We start from the raw sequence: 21,560 nt of genomic DNA, 5'->3' as shown, positions 1-21,560 counted from the left end.
GTCACACTCCCTTCCCAGAGACTATTATCCCACTGTTACTATAGGCACCATCTCTCCCTACTATACCTGCTATCCCACAGTCACACTCCCTTCCCAGAGACTATTATCCCACTGTTACTATAGGCACCATCTCTCCCTACTATACCTGCTATCCCACAGCCACACTCCCTTCCCAGAGACTATTATCCCACTGTTACTATAGGCACCATCTCTCCCTATTATACCTGATATCCCACAGTCACACTCCCTTCCCAGAGACTATTATCCCACTGTTACTATAGGCACCATCTCTCCCTACTATACTTGCTATCCCACAGTTACACTCCCTTCCCAGAGACTATTATGCCACTGTTACTATAGGCACCATCTCTCCCTACTATACCTGCTATCCCACAGTCACACTCCCTTCCCAGAGACTATTATCCCACTGTTACTATAGACACCATCTCTCCTTACTATACCTGCTATCCTACAGCCCCACTCCCTTCCCAGAGACTATTATCCCACTGTTACTATAGGCACCATCTCTCCCTACTATACCTGCTATCCCACAGCCACACTCCCTTCCCAGAGACTATTATCCCACTGTTACTATAGGCACCATCTCTCCCTATTATACCTGATATCCCACAATCACAGTCCCTTTGTGAGATCCCTGTGAGATCCAAACCAGGCAAAGGGAGAGGGGAGTGAATAGTAAAAGATCATATTTAGATTTTACAGGCAACCTGTCGATGCGGTGTGGAGCAGAGTTGGCAATATACTGTATATTATCCCATGTATGGCTAGCTTAAAAACCAAATCCAAGATGGATCTGCTACTTCAGAACTTTCTCAAATGAATATTTGATTTTCAGATAAGCAGCATTAGTGCATTAGCAATCAATTTGAAACATGAATTTACAGTACACCACACCCAGGAGCAGGCAGATAAATAATAAGTAATAAAAAACTTACGTCACCATAAAACCATTAAGTTGTTCTTCAAGATTTTGGCAGTCAGATATTCACCCTGACATACATTTCACCATCAGTCATCTGATTGTCTCACAGCCAAGAGGAAAAGATAAAATTAACTATGAAGCACAGTAAAGGTGGCAGTCGAAATGTAAAAGAGACAAATAGATATAACACTGCGCTAACCCAAGAGATAAACAGACAGTGGATTAAAATACAGCAGTACCAAGCATGTGGCTCCACTTGTCCACCTGATGCGCTCCAAAAACGTAGCCTTCTGAAATAGAGCGAAGATATGCCCAATATTGTAAAACTGTTGAAGTAAGTGGCCAACACACAGTATCAGATCTACCGAGTAGTCAAAACTGCACAAATCACAGAGGGACTTGTTTCCAATACCATGTCGTTACTGCACCTAGGTGTAACATTCTCTAATATCCCTTCTTCTTTTTAGATTTGTCATTCACAATCTCTGCTCCCTTCTTCCTCGCCGTCTCTACAGCTCTTACTGTTCAATCCGCCAGGGTCTCGTTACACGTGATCCCTTTATCTGGGTCTCAAGGATTACAACTTGGGAAAAAACTTTCAGAAAGCTCTACAAACTGGAGGGTTTGATTTTGTGGGGGGGGGATTAAGTATGCATAAAAGGCTGAATAACAACTATTATCTTAATTGATTAACTTAAACTGAATAAATAGAAAGTCTGTGCAAAATAGAAATGTTTTCAATATAGTTAGTTAGCCAAAAATGTAATGTATAAAGGCTGGAGTGACTGGATGTGTAACATAATAGCCAGAACACTACTTCCTGCTTTTCAGCTCTCTAACTCTGAGTTAGTCAGCGACTATAAGAGGGCCCACATGGGATATAACGGTTCAGTGAGTTTGCAATGGATCCTTAGCATTCAGCTCAGATTCAAAAGCAAATAGTTATAACCCATGTGGCCCTCCTCAAGTCTCTGATTGGTTACTGCCTGGTAACCAATCAGTGCTGGCACTTTGCAGAGTGATTTGACTAAGTTGGAAAACTGGGCGGCAAATTGGAAAATTAAGTTCAATGTTGATAAATGCAAGGTTATGCATCTGGCAAAAATAATATAAACTCAGGTTATACACTAACTAACTCAAGGGATGAAAACATTAATTATGCCTCTTTATAGGTCCCAGGTGAAGCCTCATCTGGAGTATGCAGTGCAGTTTTGGACTCCAGTCCTTAAGAGGGATATAAATGAGCTGGAGAGAGTGCAGAGACTAAGTGCAACTAAACTGGTTAGAGGGATGGAAGACTTAAATTATGAGGGGAGACTGTCAAGGTTGGGGTTGTTTTCTCTGGAAAAAAGTCGCTTGCGAGGGGACATGATTACACTTTACAAGTAGATTAGAGAACATTACAAATAGCAGGGGACCTTTTTACCAATAAAGTGGATCACCTTACCAGAGGCCTCCCCTTTAGACTAGAAGAAAAGAACTTTCATTTGAAGCAACGTAGGGGGTTCTTCACAGTCAGGACAGTGAGGTTGTGGAATGCACTGCCGGGTGATGTTGTGATGCTGATTCAGTTAATGACTATAAGAATGGCTTGGATGATTTCTTGGACAGACATAATATCAAAGGCTATTGTGATTAATGTATATTATTATTGTAGGTTTACAGTCAGTACTGCCACGGATTTTGGGGGGATGTGGGCCCCACCAATGGAATCTTTGTCCTTAAAACACAGCTGCTTAAAGTGCCCCTGGTTGTCTGAGCCTGAAGGGAGCTTTAGTGACTGGTTGGTCCTATTTATAGTGAAACATATAATGAAACTGCCTTTCCCAGGGAAGGCCCAGAAATACCTTTGAGGATGTGCATGCCTCAGAGATTTCTTAGAAACCATTCAGACATCGGTTAATCTTCAAATGCTCTGAAACACAGAGGAGATAAGCTCCATTATTCTCTATATGTTCCCTCTGATGATGGTACTTGACTGGGTTTAGGAGGCGGGTTCTACCTTTTTAAAAATGTGTTTTTGTTTGAATTCTTGTTTTTTTTCCAAATTTATTGCTGAATCTTATTTTCATAGTAAATTGACACCGCTGTAGTCAATTTTAGCTACTTTCCATGTGGTGTGGAACCACAAATGAGACGCGTTTTATTCAGGGGTAAGCCCTCGCATCGGAGTGGAGGCAGGGTGTAGTGTAACTGTAACCGTGTGCCAATGCACAAGAATTGGGCCAGAGGTTCTTTTATGCTTAACTAAGAACAGTATTTATTCACGGTAGCACATATTAACAATGGAGCTTAGAACACAGATAGAATAAAGGCAGCATATACTCACAGTACCAATATAGGCTGAAACCCTACAGGCCAGGGACACAGGGCACATCAGCAGAGGGTTTTGCATCTTGTGAGAGGTATTGCCCAGTTTTCAGGATCAGAGTCACTAATACCCTGGGATCTCATTTCCTCTAATATATATTGAGCTGCTCAACTACATAACCTGTCCATCACTCCTAGAGTGATCTATAAAAGAGTATGCTATCACTTTACTAGGGCCACTGCTCCTAGGATTCACTGCCCATTCCCTTCCAGCCTGCTTGGTTGGGCTAAAATAATGAACCCAGACCGCATGGTTCCCAAGACCTTCATACTATGACACAGTGCCATCTAGTGTACACTGTGAGAACTTCAGGGGTTACATATGCACAACTAAAGGTGGCCATACACGGATAGATCCGCTCGTTTGGCGATGTCGCCAAACGAGCGGATCTCCCTCCGATATGCCCACCTTGAGGTGGGCAATATCGGGCTGATCCGATCGTGGGCCCTAGGGCCCAACGATCGGATCCTAGCGCTCGCAAACGGGCGGTCGGATCGCGGTACCGCATCAACGAACAGATGCGGCCGCGATCCGACGGGATTTTTAACCCCATCCGATCGAGATCTGGCCGACTTTCGGCCAGATCTCGATCGGGGAAGCCCGTCGGGGGCCCCCATACACGGGCCAATAAGCTGCCGACACAGTCTGTCGGCAGCTTTTATCGGTCCGTGTATGGCCACCTTTAGACACACTGTCCCCATTAGGACCCACTTAGGTGTCCATATTATTAGGGATGTGCCTGTCAATAATATGTGAGGGTGTCTACATTTTCACATCCCTACACAAGTAATTGCCAAAAATGTTATCAGAGTAAGTTGCCCAAAAATCTAAAAATTTTGAAGGGTGGCGAAAAAAACTCCTGAATTGACTACTTTAGGCTTCTCAATAAGGTTGCACTCAATTGTGGGTCTCAGTGTCAGGGTATTGTAAATTTACCTGCAACTACATTGCTGTTGTCAGTTAGCTTGATGGGAGCCAATTAGCCAAATCTTGTCTGGAGCAACCACCTCAATTTGTTCAATTTGCCCTTCTACATTAGGACAAGTAGATCTCAGACCTGATTGTTCATTTGCCACACGTTTCTAGATTACGGGATGTTCAGACTGGGTTTCAAGAAGATAATTACAATACTGAATAACTGTATTACATTCACTTTTTTTGTCATATCTGGATGATATATAGTGAATAAAGTACCCCCTCTTTTAAAATATAAGGATATTATAAGTTACCGAGGAGGTCATGGAACTCCAAGGTAACTTCTAATATCCTCATATTTTGCAACTGGGGGTACTTTATTTATTATAATACACAAGTTTCAGTGAGTCATGTGACATCAGAACTCACTGTTTATAACTGATGACATCAGAACTCACCATTTATAAGGATATAATTTACAGGATATTCATGGCTCTTGTGTATTTTATATATATATATATATATACAGAATCATGGTAAAATCTTTGACTATTACAATTATGGCTTGTAACAAAATAGTCTCTGTGTGGAGCATCCACTCATTTACAGCAGAATGGTTGATAATGTGCACGGATTACTGTGCTGGGGGTTGTAGATTAGCAATAACTGTAGAGTCACATGACTTCCTGCATTATACATTAAAATTAGAACAAATGTGTTTTTACTTTGCCATTTATTTTTCCTTCCTTTTTATGTAGTGGCAGGATTGATGGTTATTGGCCCCCACAGGAAAATTCTTTTAGGGTCCCCTTAAACATTGGGAATAAGACAAATTGAAACTGCTTATCAGTCATTGGGCCAGTTTCAATCCAGTGAGAAAAAATTATCTCAGTGATTATCGTGTGAAAAATCATGGACAAGATTCAATATTTGACCTGCCTACTTGCCCCTGGTCTACCCCATCTTACCTTTTACTCCATGATCTCTCCTCACTCCTCCATTGTGCCAGCGGTCTGCCCGATTTTATTATCCTCCTGTTTGCATTATAACCCCGCCCCATTTACAGCATGGCCTGCCTCTTTACATCACAACCTGACCCCTTTTGTCACCACAAACAACCTGCTTCCAAATAATTTTTGACAAGATGGCAACCCTCGTCCCATGTAGAGCCTAGGGCCCCCAGAAGTCTCAGGATCTGCCTCCTCTAGAGTTAAACTGACCATACATATAGAGATCCGTTTGTTTGGCGTAGTCACCAAGAGTGGATCTCTACCCTATATGCCCACTTTGAGGTGGCCAATATCTGGCTGATCCAATTGTGGGCTCAACAATCGGATCATAAAGGTGGTAGGATCGAGGACCACATCAATGAACCAATATTGTCCTCATTCTAAAAGAATTTTTAAACCTGCCCGATTGACATCAGGACGATTTTCGGGCAGATATCGATCGGGGAAGCCTGTCGGAGGGCCCCCACACACTGCCAAATAATGTTAGCCATTGTATGGGGACCTTAACACCCAAATTGTAATGGCTCCAAATTAGTTCTTAGTTGAAGAGAAAAGTGTGCAGTCTTCCTCAATACCCTTTTTCGTGGACTTACTTGCAGTACATACATATTTTCTATTGAAGTTAATCATACTCATGCAGAAGATTGAAAGGAGCCACCACATATATTAAAGCCCATTTAATTCTAATTTACAGGCCTTGAGAACTAGAATGGCCTGTTATAATGTACTTCTGTTATCAGAGAGGAAAGTGCATAACATAATTACAACATCAAAGAAGGAGAAACATAAACTCTCCCCACTGATTATACAAACTTTGTAGATGATTTAATAACAAGAGACTGGCGAGGGTGTGTGTCTGCACAGAACAAGCACTTGGGCTCTCAAAAAGGAGCTCCGTGTTGCACTTAAACATGCGACAGATTGCGCTGCCAAAATGCTGTGTTGTGTGGATGAAAGAGTAAAATAACACTGAAATGTTTGTTTGGATTTAGGCATAAACAGAGGCGCTGCTGGGCAAGTTGAGAAACTCACCTCAGGTGGTAGCAGCCTGCAAGTTGCCATGGGCTGAAAAAAGCTTTAAAGGATAAGTAAACCTTAAAAACAAGTGAATGTAAAATTGATGAGGGGGCTAGTCTAAGCACTTTTGTAAGTTACATTAATTATTTATTTTCTTTTTATTCCAAGATATTAAGTGATACATGTACTGTTAATATGAACGAATTGTGATACAACAGTGCCACCTGCTGGTCATTTTCCCACCAGTCTGACCACCAATTAGCCAAGAAAGAAAGAGACTGCTCTGATGTTCTTCTGCTTAGGAATAAAATTGGAAACCTTTCTTAAATCTTTCCTAACCAGAAGAACATCAGTGCAGCCTCTTTCTTTCTCCTGACAACTTCCTTGACTACTTGATGGTCAGACTGGTGGGAAACTGACCAGCAGGTGGCGCTGTTGTATCAAAATTCATTCATATTAACAGTACATGTATCCCTTAATATCTTGGAATAAAAGGAAAATAAATAATGAATGTAAATTACAAAAGTGCTTAGACTAGCCCCCTCATCAATTTTACATTCACTTATTTTTAAGGTTTACGTATCCTTTTAAAGGAAAACTATACCCCCCAAACAATGTAGGTCTCTATAAAAATATATTGCATAAAACAGCTCATATGTAAAATCCTGCTTCATGTAAATGAACCATTTTCATAATAATATACTTTTCTAGTAGTATGTGCCATTGGGTAATCATAAATAGAAAATTGCCATTTTAAAAAATAAGGGCCGCCCCCTGGGATCGTAGGATTCACTGTACTGTATGTTAGGTCACATGAGCCAATTAACAGACAGAGTTGTGTCTTTTGCTTCCACACTTCTTCCTGTTACAGTTAGAGTTGAAGTATTTCTGGTCAGGTGATCTCTGAGGCAGCACACAGACCATCATGAAATGGTGGCTCAAGGCAAGAGATGTAAAAGGGCAATATTTACTTAATTATATATTCCAGTTTGGTAAGATTCTTAAATATGCCACTTAATATGATATAAACTATCTGTTGCTTAAGTGTTCATTTTGGGGGTATAGTTTTCCTTTAAGAGCCGAGCTTCCGGTTTTGAATTGGAATTCCGACTCTTCAAGCGCAATTTTGCTCTTTGCACTGGAGATGTGCCCCTCCTTCACCTGCTCCGATGAGAAAATATTTAAAGGGGAACTATTGCAAAAATGAAAATTTAATATAAGCTTCATCTCATTGAAAAAAAGAAACTTTCTAAATACAATAAATAACAAATTCTGAATTTTTACTGAAACAATCAAGTTCATCTTCACTATTCCTCTCTCAGCATCTGTTTCGCTTCATTCTCTCTTCATGCAGCAGTTGGGTGTCCAATATATTTTATAGCGGGGCTTCCTTTCCTAGCAGATGTATTAGAGCTCACTCAAATAACTGATTCCCGTACAAACAAAATCTAACAAAATTCTGCATGTAGAAAGACTTTTAATAGCATGACCAATGTCTCATTCTTTAAATGATATGTACATATTAGTGTCCTTCTGTATGAGATGCACTTCAGCTGTTGCAATATCTCCATTTGCTGCATACATTGAGAGCAGTGTTGCAATAAACGTATTGATCATCAGTTGCATGGATCAATTTTAACTGCCAGATATAGATTTGTATGGAATATGAAACCCGTGTTCAATTGATTGTAAGTAGTTTGGATCTATGTCTTTCAGGAATAGCTGTGGGTCACTTTCAGGCAAAATTTGTATGCTGAACATGTCCGTTCCCTCTCAGAGGGACACGTCAGTTGGCTGCTTTCTGATGGCACAGATTCCTCCTTCTGGGCTTCAATATATAGTCTGTGTGTATGTGAGGGAGTCACTAGAATGTCATAACCTCCTAGTAATGAGGAATGGCTCAAAAGTCACATCACTGGTCTCTGACTCAGGGACGCTTTGGTTTGATTTCCATTTGTTACTAGTGATGGGTGAATTTATTCGGCCAGCGAAAATTCGCCAGCGTTCAGGCCGTTTTTTGGACGCAGGCGCAATTTCCCAGGAAACAGATGCTGGTGTCCAAAAAAATGGACACCGCCGTCAAAAACGAGAATTTTTTGCCATTTCGAAAATTTCGCTGGAAATTCGCCAATATTTTGGCGAAATGCCCCAAAATCGCCCATCACTATTTGTTACTGGACTTCGGCAAGTCAAGTGGCTTATGATGTAATATAGGGCCACGTCCAGTAACCCATAATAACTAGTCCCAATTTACAATAATGGAAACAAACATCTTGTTAGTTGTTGCTAGACTCATGTTTTTACATCACCTCAAATGTGTCTTAGAAATCTAACAGTTTGCAGTTGGTATGGGCCAGTAACTCATAGACTTCCATTGCCTCTTTGTATATCATTATTGTAGCTGAGTACTATAAGCACCAACTCTCCCTACTATACCTGCTATCCCACAGTCACTCTCCCTTTGCAGAGACTATTATCTCACTGCTACTATAGGCACCATCTCTCCCTACTATACCTGCTATCCCACAGTCACACTCCCTTCCCAGAGACTATTATCCCACTGTTACTATAGACACCATCTCTCCCTACTATACCTGCTATCCCACAGTCACACTCCCTTCCCAGAGGCTATTATTCCCACTGTTACTATAGGCACCATCTCTCCCTACTATACCTGCTATCCCACAGTCACTCTCCCTTTCCAGAGACTATTATCCCACTGTTACTATAGGCGCCATCTCTCCCTACTATACCTGATATCCCACAGTCACACTCCCTTCCCAGAGACTATTATCCCACTGTTACTATAGGCACCATCTCTCCCTACTTTACCTGCTATCCCACAGCCACACTCCCTTTCCAGAGACTATTATTCCCACTGTTACTATAGGCACTATCTCTCCCTACTATACCTGCTATCCCACAGTCACTCTCCCTTTCCAGAGACTATTATCCCACTGTTACTATAGGCGCCATCTCTCCCTACTATACCTGATATCCCACAGTAACACTCCCTTCCCAGAGACTATTATCCCACTGTTACTATAGGCACCATCTCTCCCTACTTTACCTGCTATCCCACAGCCACACTCCCTTTCCAGAGACTATTATTCCCACTGTTACTATAGGCACCATCTCTCCCTACTATACCTGCTATCCCACAGTCACTCTCCCTTTCCAGAGACTATTATCCCACTGTTACTATAGGCACCATCTCTCCCTACTATACCTGCTATCCCACAGCCACAGTCCCTTCCCAGAGACTATTATCCCACTGTTACTATAGACACCATCTCTCCCTACTATACCTGCTATCCCACAGCCACAGTCCCTTCCCAGAGACTATTATCCCACTGTTACTATAGGCGCCATCTCTCCCTACTATACCTGCTATCCCACAGCCACACTCCCTTTCCAGAGACTATTATCCACTGTTACTATAGACACCATCTCTCCCTATTATACCTGCTATACCACAGCCACACTCCCTTCCCACAGACTATTATCCACTGTTACTATAGACACCATCTCTCCCTACTATACCTGCCATCCCACAGTCACACTCCCTTCCCAGAGACTGTTATCCCACTGTTACTATAGACACCATCTCTCCCTACTATACCTGCTCTCCTACAGTCACACTCCCTTCCCAGAGACTATTATCCCACTGTTACTATAGGAACCATCTCTCCCTACTATACCTGCTATCCCACAGTCACACTCCCTTCCCAGAGACTTTTATCCCACTGTTACTATAGGAACCATCTCTCCCTACTATACCTGCTATCCCACAGTCACACTCCCTTCCCAGAGACTATTATCCACTGCTACTATAGGCACCATCTCTCCCTACTATACCTGCTATCCCACAGTCACACTCCCTTCCCAGAGACTATTATCCCACTGTTACTATAGGCACCATCTCTCCCTACTATACCTGCTCTCCTACAGTCACACTCCCTTCCCAGAGACTATTATCCCACTGCTACTATAGGCACCATCTCTCCCTACTATACCTGCTATCCCACAGTCACAGTCCCTTCCCAGAGACTATTATCCCACTGTTACTATAGGCACCATCTCTCCCTACTATACCTGCTCTCCTACAGTCACACTCCCTTCCCAGAGACTATTATCCCACTGCTACTATAGGCACCATCTCTCCCTACTTTACCTGATACGTGTTATTGAAATATATCAGTCTTTTTGTATGCAATAAGGTAATAAATGTCCCATAAATGAAAAGGCTGGGTGACATTCAGGCTTTTCACGGTACTGCTGAGCCTCAGTAGTTGGCAAATGGGATGGGAGAGTCAAGTCAGGGGCGATCCTGGCCCCTCCAGCAGTTGCTGCTGCCCCCCCTACCCTGGAAATTTGCTCTTAAAGTACCAGGAGCAGCATTTTTGCAGCCCCCTGGCACCTAGTGGGGTGCTGCCGCCTGAGGCGACAGCCTCAACTCGCCTCATTGGCGAAGCACCCCTGAGTCAAGTGCTGTCTCCCTCCCGCCACTGACTGATGGTTTATTTATTGTCGCGTCAGTAGGAGCTGGGTGCAGCTATACCGCAGTGAGTGATGCAGAGAGCGAAGCAGTGAGTGATGCAGGAAGTGATGCAGTGATGCAGCAGTAAGTGATGCCGTGAGTGATGCAGTGAGTGATGCCGTGAGTGATGAAGTAAGTGCAGCAGTGAGTGAAACAGTGAGTGATGCAGTGAGTGAAGCAGTGAGTGAAGCAGTGAGTGATGAAGCAAGTGAAGCAGTGAGTGATGCAGTGAGTGATGAAGCAAGTGCAGCAGTGAGTGAAGCAGTGAGTGATGAAGCAAGTAAAGCAGTGAGTGATGCAGTGAGTGATGCAGTGAGTGATGAAGCAAGTGCAGCAGTGAGTGAAGCAGTGAGTGATGAAGCAAGTGAAGCAGTGAGTGATGCAGTGAGTGATGCAGTGAGTGATGAAGCAAGTGCAGCAGTGAGTGAAGCAGTGAGTGATGCAGTGATGAAGCAGTGAGTGATGAAGCAAGTGAAGCAGTGAGTGATGCAGTGAGTGAAGAAGCGAGTGAAGCAGTGAGTGATGCGGTGAGTGAAGCAGTGAGTGATGAAGCAAGTGCAGCAGTGAGTGATGCAGTGAGTGAAGCAGTGAGTGATGAAGCAAGTGCAGCAGTCAGTGAAGCAGTGAGTGAAGCAGTGAGTGAAGCAGTGAGTGAAGCAGTGAGTGATGAAGCAAGTGCAGCAGTGAGTGAAGCAGTGAGTGATGAAGCAAGTGAAGCAGTGAGTGATGCAGTGAGTGAAGCAGTGAGTGATGAATCAAGTGCAGCAGTGAGTGATGCAGTGAGTGATGAAGCAAGTGCAGCAGTGAGTGAAGCAGTGAGTGATGAAGCAAGTGAAGCAGTGAGTGATGCAGTGAGTGATGCAGTGAGTGATGAAGCAAGTGCAGCAGTGAGTGAAGCAGTGAGTGATGCAGTGAGTGAAGCAGTGAGTGATGAAGCAAGTGCAGCAGTGAGTGATGCAGTGAGTGAAGCAGTGAGTAGTGAAGCAAGTGCAGCAGTGAGTGATGCAGTGAGTGAAGCAGTGAGTGATGAAGCAAGTGAAGCAGAGTGATGCAGTGAGTGATGAAGCGAGTGCAGCAGTGAGTGAAGCAGTGAGTGATGCAGTGAGTGAAGCAGTGAGTGATGAAGCAAGTGCAGCAGTGAGTGCAGCAGTGAGTGATGAAGCAAGTGAAGCAGTGAGTGATGCAGTGAGTGAAGCAGTGAGTGATGAAGCAAGTGAAGCAGTGAGTGAAGCAGTGAGTGATGCAGTGAGTGAGCCGGAGTGATACATAGAGGAAAAGGCAGGAGCAGAGATGTTGCTGTGGATTCCGGGCGCTGGGAATATTATTGAGGAGGAGGCGCTATAGCAAATGCAGCCAGTCTGTTTCCCAGCCCCCAGTGGAATAGAACTGAAGCAGCGTCTACAGATTCGCACAAACCATTGTGAGCAGGAGCCCCGTCCCCTTCCCATCCAGTCGCTCAATAAACTGGGAGTCCGGACACATAAGCCGAGCTCTTCATCCCCTTCCGTACCCGGCAATGGTAGAGGCTGCCCCATTGAGAGTCTGCAGTGAGGGAGAAGCAATATCCTCGGCAGAGGGAGGAGCGGAGGACGAGCATCTCATGCCTTTTTAATGAAGTGTCTACCTACCAGGAAGGGGAGAAGCCGATGTGCAGACTTCATTTCCTCCGCCAGTCTGTGAGTCTACCTGCCCCGCTGCTCCTATACAAGACATGGCCAGTCAGCAGGACTCGGGATTCTTTGAAATCAGCATCAAATATTTACTGAAATCCTGGAGCAATAACAGTGAGTATGAGGGGCACCCCAGCTCCTGACATTTCTTTTATTTCCTTCTTCCCAGCTGAGCACCTGACTCATTGTGCAGTGTCAGCCACTGGGCTTAATTACTAGTCTTCATGCAAAAGTCAACACAAAGCAGTAACCCATAGCAACCAGCCTAGACATTTACCTTGTCTTTTTATTCTTGATCTTGACAGGTGAATGGGGATTGCTGATTGGTCATTGTACTTTTTTACCTGCCTTGGGTAATAAGCTACCCTTTTTGTATTGTGTTTTGCCCAGAATCTCCTGCTTGGATCATTCATTTAATCCTCGTGTCTGTCCTTGTGTTCTCAAATAAACACAGCGTTCACTTGTAGTAGTGTGTCATTCAGTATTGGAAGGGTTTGGGCATAGATTGTGTAGCAGGGTGCAGTTGTTATTGTATCTGTTGCCATATAACAAGTCAGGGATATCATGGCACTGAGCTGTGCCCACTGAAGTGTTTCTAGCCAGGGATTTAGCACTTATATCATTGTGATAAGACTATTAGACTTATTCTTAGTGATTTTGGATCAGTTCACCCCCTGGATACTTTGTGTACCTTCTAAAGTGGGGGTGCCAGGTAGAACCTTATATGATGCCAGGGAGAGCCTTATATAATGCCATCGAGAGCCTTATATGATGCCAGGGAGAGCCTTATATGATGCCATCGAGAGCCTTATATGATGTCAGGGAGAGCCTTATATGATGCCAGGGAGAGCCTTATATAATGCCATCGAGAGCCTTATATGATGCCAGGGAGAGCCTTATATGATGCCAGGGAGAGTGTTATATGATGCAATGGAGAACCTTATATGATGCCAGGGAGAGCCTTATGTGATGCCAGGGAGAGCCTTATATGATGCCAGGGAGAGCCTTATGTGACGCCAGGGAGAGCCTTATGTGATGCCAGGGAGAGCCTTATATGATGCCAGGGAGAGCCTTATATGATGCCAGGGAGAGCCTTATGTGATGCCAGGCAGAGCCTTATATGATGCCAGGGAGAGCCTTATGTGATGCCAGGGAGAGCCTTATGTGATGCCAGGGAGAGCCTTATATGATGCCAGGGAGAGCCTTATGTGATGCCAGGGAGAGCCTTAGATGATGCCAGGGAGAGCCTTATATGATGCCAGGGAGAGCCTTATATGAAACAAGGGAGAGCCTTATGTGATGCCAGGGAGAGCCTTATGTGGTGCCAGGGGGAGCCTTATGTGGTGCCAGGGGGAGCCTTATGTGATGCCAGGGAGAGCCTTATATGATGCCAGGGAGAGCCTTATATGAAACAAGGGAGAGCCTTATGTGATGCCAGGGAGAGCCTTATGTGGTGCCAGGGGGAGCCTTATGTGATGCCAGGGAGAGCCTTGTAATAATACCATAACATAATTTGATTATTTTTAACCTGTGACCCCCCCCCCTTTAGAAGTTAAGTTCTACCAGTTTATTAAGTTTTGGTGGGTGCTGGTACTTTGAAGAGCTGGAGGGCAGAGCGGCACCCCTGGGTGACATTATTTGATTGGTGACTAGTAAGACAGGGATGGGCTAGTCAAAGGAAACAAACAAACATGATGAGCAGCATGTTCCGAGCATAGGCAACCTAATATGCATTAAGCAAGCAATTTAAATTGGGTTAAGTACATTGTCCAGAGCTGTGTTGGCCAAGGAGTTCCGACCTAACAACTGAATGTGACTACTGAGCAGCTAATTCTGCATTTCATTATATAATACTGAATATATACATATATATATATATATATATATATATATATATATATATATATATATATATATATATATATATATATATATAAAGATGAGTGATGATGATGTAAGCTATGGGTGGCTAGTTTTAGAATTGCATTTTGTCCATACATGTGAGACAACTCAGGGCCCTGCCTCTGGGCTGCAACAGAAAAGAGCTACGAATGAGGGTCATTCAGGGCATGACATTGCTATGAACAGAGTTGCAGCATTTTTTATTTCCTGGCAAGTGTTAGTTTTGTTAATACATAGAAATTGTCCAAACTGGACTGTTTTTGTAGAATGTGAATGTAAAACCGACAGCCCTCCAGCAGTTCTTTAACTACTACTCCCAGCATGCCCTGCTAGCAGGAAAAATGTGTAGAACAGGAACTGCCCACACAGCTTAAAGTGAAAATAAAGTAAAGAGAGTGTGTAAAGCGATAACATTTTGGGCAGTCACGCCACCCTTCCTCAGATGGGTCAGTCTTACAAAGGGAGCTTGACTGCCCAAAGCGTTTTCACTTTATGCACGGTGCGGTTCCTGTTCTACAAATTCTACAAATTGTTTTACCATGTAATACCATTCCAGATACCTAGGGAACATCAGCAGCCACCTCCAAGTAATCTCAACGCTGTGTAATATGTTGGTGCTCTATAAATACATGTTAATAATAATGATAATAATAATAATCCCTGTGTGTGGGACGCCTTCACTACTTTGCTAGCTGGAACAACAACTGGGATGCAGCTGGAGATAATGAGAGCCTGGAAGCAATGTACATCATTCTAACTACATTTTTATATTGTACTGTCTAATCTAGAGACCTTTGATTTATTGATTAATACACTTGATAAGGGATCACTTATCATTATACAAATCAGATTAAAACAGTGTTTTAAAATCTGTGAATTTAGGACTTTTTTTTTCTGCTTGTGGCATGAGGAAGGACAGAGGGTCCCCTTTTTAGCTTAGCACCCCCTGGCAGGCATCTGCTAGTATATGCACCAACAACTGATGGGCTATTGGTTGTACAAAACCTATATATAGTATAAAGTGTTTCTTCATCTTACCCCATGGTCCCTTCCAAGAGACTATTATCCCACTTTTACTATAGGCACCATCTCTCCCTACTATACCTGCTATGTCACAGTCCCTTCCCAGAGACTATTATCCCACTGCTACTATAGACACCATCTCTCCCTACTATACCTGTTATCCCACAGTCACACTCCCTTCCCAGAGACTATTATCCCCACTGTTACTATAGACACCATCTCTCCCTACTATACCTGCTATGTCACAGTCCCTTCCCAGAGACTATTATCCCACTGCTACTATAGACACCATCTCTCCCTACTATACCTGTTATCCCACAGTCACACTCCCTTCCCAGAGACTATTATCCCCACTGTTACTATAGGCACCATCTCTCCCTACTATACCTGCTATCCCAAAGCCACAGTCCCTCTCAGAGATTATTATCCCACTGCTACTATAGGCATCATCTCTCTCTCTACTATACCTACTATCCCACAGCCACAGTCCCTTTCCAGAGACTATTATCTTACTACTACTATAGATACCATCTCTCCCTACTATACCTGCTATCCCAAAGGGTGTATAGTGTATTTATGTACAATTGATGTTCTATAGAGCCATACTATGGCAGTAAGCCCTGGTTGGACAACCCCCCCCCCAAAAGACAACTTTGTTGGGTGCCATTATTCATCATTTCATGTTTAGTCTGTTAAAATGTAGCAAGCAACTGCATCGTGCTTCCTTTTCCCAGGACCCATACCCACAAACATTCACTTGTGTTCCACTCTATATAAAAAAAATATATCTACTATTTTGTGATTAGGAAATGCCTTGTGACTTTCTCCCATGTTTCTACTGCCCAGATTTCAGACAGGGCTTGTTTTCTGTGTTGGGAATGTTTTACTTGTAATTATATTTCATAGACTTCTCTGTTCATCATCATGTAAGGGCAAAAGAATGCAGAGCTGTGATGTAGTACAGTTTCACTTTTGACTTGAAAAGTTAACATTGAAAGACACAAACACATCTGTGGACTTCACTAGCCTCACCAATTAATGCAAAAATCAAGGCAAACAATTACAATTTACAAGGCTAACAATTTTAACCTCTGGACCTCTGGGTAGGGATGTATTTCAGAATGAAAGCTAAAAATTGAAGTTTGAGTTGTCTATTATGAAAAATCCTTTATTGCCAGGGCTAGTGTTTTGTCTTAAATTGCATAAACACGGCAAAGGTACATTTATTGATATCAAGTTATGTGGCTTAAATAAAGCTTTCACCAACATCAGACACCTAATATTATATAAAACTCCAATATATTCTGCAGCACAGTACAACAGAAACATTGAACAGATACATTGCAACATCATCTGATACAGGAGGTAAATATGGTCCTGTTCAATATGTCCCTCTCAGAAGCCTCTGGATTTAAAGGGATTCTGACATGATTTTTACATTGTCATTTTTATTTGTAAATTATAGTGCTTACACTGCAAATAATTCACTCTACAATATAAAATGTCATTCCTAACCAGCAAGTGTATTTTTTTTAGTTATAACACTGGTGTGTAGGCAGCCATCTCAGGTCATTTTGCCTGGTCATGTGCTTTCAGTAAGAGCCAGCACTTTAGGATGGAACTGCTTTCTGTCAGGCTGTTGTTTTTTCCTACTCAGTGTAACTGAAGGTGTCTCAGCAGGACCTGGATTTTACTATTGAGTGTTGTTCTTAGATCTACCAGGCAGCTGTTATCTTGTGTTAGGGAGCTGCTATCTGGTTACCTTCCCATTGTTCTGTTGTTAGCTTGCTGGGAGGAAGGGGGGGTGATATCACTCCAACTTGCAGTACAGCAGTAAAGAGTGACTAAAGGCACGAGTCACATGGCTGAGAGCAGCTGGGAAACTGACAATATGTCTAGCCCCATGTCATATTTCAAAATTAAATATAAAAAAAATCTGTTTGCTCTTTTGAAGAACAGATTTCAGTTCAGAATTCTGCTGGAGCTGAACTATTAACTTATGCATTAAAAAAAATTCCCATGACAATATCCCTTTATGGTTAGGCAGGGCTGGCCACTTAGGGTCAAGTGGAGAAGCTGTGTCCCTCCAAAGGATTTTATGAGCCCTGGCCTGTCCATAGGCCTCTTTAGCTCTAATAAACATCAAACCCTCTTGAAGTAGCTGAGGATTGTGGGTACAGAGCAGACATTTTTAGTTTACCCTTATAGGGGATTCTAAGCAAGGTGCTGTTTACAAGAACAGAACAAGTACAACAAGAACAAGAAACAGTACAGCTTGCTGCCTATAAATAGCATGTACTACCTGGCTGACAACTCTTTTATTTGTTTTTTTCATTTTCCACATCCATTAAATGATTCTCGTACGGCCGGCAATCTTCCAACCCCCCCTTCCTGCAACTAACCAATCAAATCTTTACTAGGCATAGTAACCAATTATAGGTTATCCATGTTCTACATATTTAACAGTAAAATCAATAACATGATAAATAAATAACTCCGTAATTATTGCTTCGGTTCTTTCTCTTTTTAATGCCGTTGTTCCATGGTTTTAGCCATCAGAGGTGCAGAGAATTTAATCAGACTGGTACTTTATATCAGTCTCTATAAATTAGAAGTCTTTCCCCCATGTGGAATAAAATGCACTATGTTTGCCCAGTAGCAGTAACCCATAGCAACTAATAAGATATTTGTTTTTAAACAGGTGACCAGTAAATTCTACCTGCTGACTGGCTGCTATAACTTACTGTCCCTGGGCAAACGTAGTGCTTTTTATTACATAACCCCATTTAGATATTAGAAGCATTTGTATTAAAGTAAAAGGAAAAGCGTTGTACACTTGGGGGTGGCAAATGTTAGGCACCCCAAGTGATTGTATTGACTTACCTGAAACCCCAGGTTGGTGCTCCTATCAGCAGAAAACTGCACTAGCCCGGGGTTATATCAGTGAGCACCATGGAGCGATCCTCTTCCGGCTTTCTTTTTCCTTCGCGCGGCTGCGCAGTAGAACGAAAAGCCGAACTTTAACTAAAAAGTTGCCTATTTCATTCAACTGCACATTCGTTTGCCCCTGGAAATTTGAAGTAAGAAGAAGCCGCAAGAGGATCGCTCCTTGGTGCTCACTGGTATAACTCCGGGCCGGTGCAGTTTTCTGTAGATAGGAGCACCGGCCCAGGGTTTCAGGTAAGTCAATACAATCACTTGTGGGTGCCTAATATTTGGCACTCCAAGTAAGACCCTGTAGTTAGTTATAGTAACACAGTTGCACCTTTTACTTTACCTTTCATAAGGATATATGTGCCATTATGGGAGAAAACAGCAAAGTCATTCATTCTGCATGATGTATTTTCCACTGCTTCCCCCATGAGACATTAGGGCTGTTAACAATCCGGCTGCAGAGTTCTTCTTGATTCATGATTGTCGCCTATTAGTGCTGAATTACATATGTGTCAACAGACTGCAGTTTTACTCAAGAATTTTTTTTTTTCCGGTTTTCATCTGCTTTCTGTGTATCCAAAACTCATCCAAAACTCATGGGTGTGGGAACAGCAGATACACAGCCCCACTCAATAGTGTAGGTCATTATACTCGGCAGACAATTGTGCCCTGTACAGTTCTGTCAGTGTATATTTAATGTTCCGTAGTCGTCGCTCCTGGCTGTAACTGTGCATTGGACTAGGGCCACAGATCGAAAGGAGGCGACTATTCCAAAGAACAAAGTCTAGTCTGAACCAAAACAGCTGGATGACTGCAGGCTGGCCAGTCCTGATCTACAGTATTAAGGCAGGACAATGTAGTAAAAGTTTACAAAATAGCAGAGGTGTAATTAGTGTGGTTTGGTCCCCCATAAAAAACTCATATATAGGTCTATATAAGAAAAGCTGGTGGTAAACACTTGCATGTAAATAGAAATATTTTCCTTTTAATTCCTTGCCACCAGCACAAGAAACTTCGATCTTTGACCAGGTAGTTAAAAAACTTTACATGGGTTGGGGTAAAATTATATATATTTTAGGGTATGCACCGAATCCAGGATTTGGTTCGGGATTTGGCCCTTTTCAGCAGGATTTGGATTCGGCCGAATCCTTCTGCCCGGCCGAAGCGAATCAGAATCCTAATGTGCATATGCAAATCAGGGGGAGGGAAATCGCATGACGTTTTGTCACAAAACAAGGAAGTAAAAATGTTTTCCTTTCCCACCCCTAATTTGCATATGCTAATTCGGATTCAGTTTTTGCCTGAATTCGGCTGAATCTTTCTCGAAGGATTCGGGGGTTCGGCCAAATCCAAAATAGTGGATTCGGGGAATCCTTAAAATATATATACAGGTATGATATGCGTTATCTGGAAACCCGTTATCTAGAAAGCTCCAAATTATGGAATGGTCCTCTCCCATAAGATTCATTTCATCCAAATAATCCCCCCCCCCCTTTTCTCTGTAATAATAAAACAGTACCTTATGCTTGATCCAAACTAAAATATTTGTAATCCTTATTGGAGGCAAAACAAGACTACTGGGTTTATTTAGGGGGTTATTATTATTATCAAAATCTGAATTTTTCTGATTTTTTAAATAAAACAAAGTCAGACAAAACTAGAATTCACGATTTGCCCTCATTTATCAATAAAACAACTCCAAAAAAATCGGATTTGGAAAAACCATAGGTTTTTTCAGATTATCGAGCAAAAAACCCGAATTTTTTGCATTTGACGTGAAAACTGCATAGACTCAACTAGGTGTAAAATAGCTGGAAAAATCAATATAGGTGTCTTTCAAGGCTCTCTCATATTCATATGTTATCCCATTGTGTTTGCTGCCCTATGTCTGCGCTGGCCACTTGATTCCTTTAAGCAAATCCATAATGAAAGTGATTTGTTGGTTTGCCTCTTGGGAGCATATTAAGTGTGTGCTTTATCTGTCTTAAACAAATGGAGGCTGATGGCAAAGAAAATAGAAGGCTACCTAGGTCAAATGTAGGCAAACCGATAAGGTTGACTTGCCCCTGCCCTGAGCTAGTTACAAAGCATAGATTGTAATAACGGAAAGAGAACTTGAAATACATGGTTTTTCTGCTGAGCTGGGATCCCTGGGTGTTTCTAGACAGTGTTGAAGCCAAAAAGGGCCTGCCTGGACTCTGTACTTATGTCCCATATGATCTCCCTTGATTGGTCTGCTGGCTATTGGGAAAAGCCTGTTGGCCAAGCTTTGGTTGAATAAGATATCCACAAGTAAGTAAGGGCTGAAATTAACTTAATATAAAAGGTTTGGTTTACCTTTAAAGGAGAACTAAAGCTTAACAAAAAAAGTAGCTAGAAATCTTGTACATTATGTATTGGGCTTCTGTACCAGCTCAAGGCAACCACAGCCCTTTAGCAGTAAAGATCTGTGTCTCCAAAGATGCCCCAGTAGCTCTCCATCTTCTTTTCTGCTGATTCACTGCACATGCTCTGTGCTGCTGTCACTTACTGAGCTTAGGGACCCACTCACAATAAACAGTACACAGTAGAAATGTCACAATATAAGGCCAATTAGTAATTAATACAGATAATTACTACATGGCAGCACAGAAACCAGTGCAATTAGCATCATAATTTAATAATCAGCAAACATGTAGCATCAGCTTATATTACAGACCAACCTCATTTTCTGCTTGATAATTAGTGACGACCCCTAAGCTTAGCTTCTCAACGGCTGCTCAGAGCCCACTGAGCATGTGAGTGTCACAGACACTTTCCAAGATGGTGACCCCCTGTGACAAGTTTGATGTCCTGAATCATTGCTGCTATTGACAAGCTGAAACTTTAGGCTGGTGCAATAAATTCAGTTTATAAAATATGGCAGTTTTAGCAATATTCATTTTTAAGTTTTAGTTCTCATTTAAGTTAACACTTTGGATATTATAAAATGGCTAATTCTAAGCAACTTTTAAATTGCTCTACATTTTGCATCTCTATAGTTTTTGAACTATTTGCTTTCTTCTTCTATCTTTTTCCAGCTTTTAAAGGGGACCAGTCAGCCCAAAAAAAAATATTCAAAATCACACTATATACATTATTTGAATATTATTTCCATCAGTCTGGGAATTCATAGTTATAACAAGCAGGCAGGAGCCATTTTGTGGACACTGTTATTAAGACAAGCCTTGTATCATCTCAGAATCTTGTTTGTGCA

General features: G+C 42.3%; 1 protein-coding gene across 4 annotated transcripts in view; it reads left to right on the top strand.

The window, feature by feature from the left end:
• Nucleotides 1-21,560, top strand: part of fry.S (FRY microtubule binding protein S homeolog) — a 275,333-nt gene that overhangs the window by 86,268 nt on the left and 167,505 nt on the right. For 2 of the 4 annotated variants that reach the window (XM_041584506.1, XM_041584504.1), the window contains exon 1: nt 12,158-12,580. The exons of the other annotated variants lie outside the window; for them this stretch is intronic. In XM_041584506.1, the coding sequence (XP_041440440.1) occupies nt 12,508-12,580 (73 nt within the window). In that variant the 5' untranslated portion in view covers nt 12,158-12,507. Of the gene's footprint in view, nt 1-12,157; nt 12,581-21,560 lie in introns of those variants that run through there. 4 annotated transcript variants of the gene reach the window in all.

Source organism: Xenopus laevis, chromosome 2S (assembly GCF_017654675.1).
Source record: "Xenopus laevis strain J_2021 chromosome 2S, Xenopus_laevis_v10.1, whole genome shotgun sequence".
Lineage (NCBI taxonomy): Eukaryota > Metazoa > Chordata > Amphibia > Anura > Pipidae > Xenopus > Xenopus laevis.
This window is presented reverse-complemented; position numbering and strand designations above follow the sequence as displayed.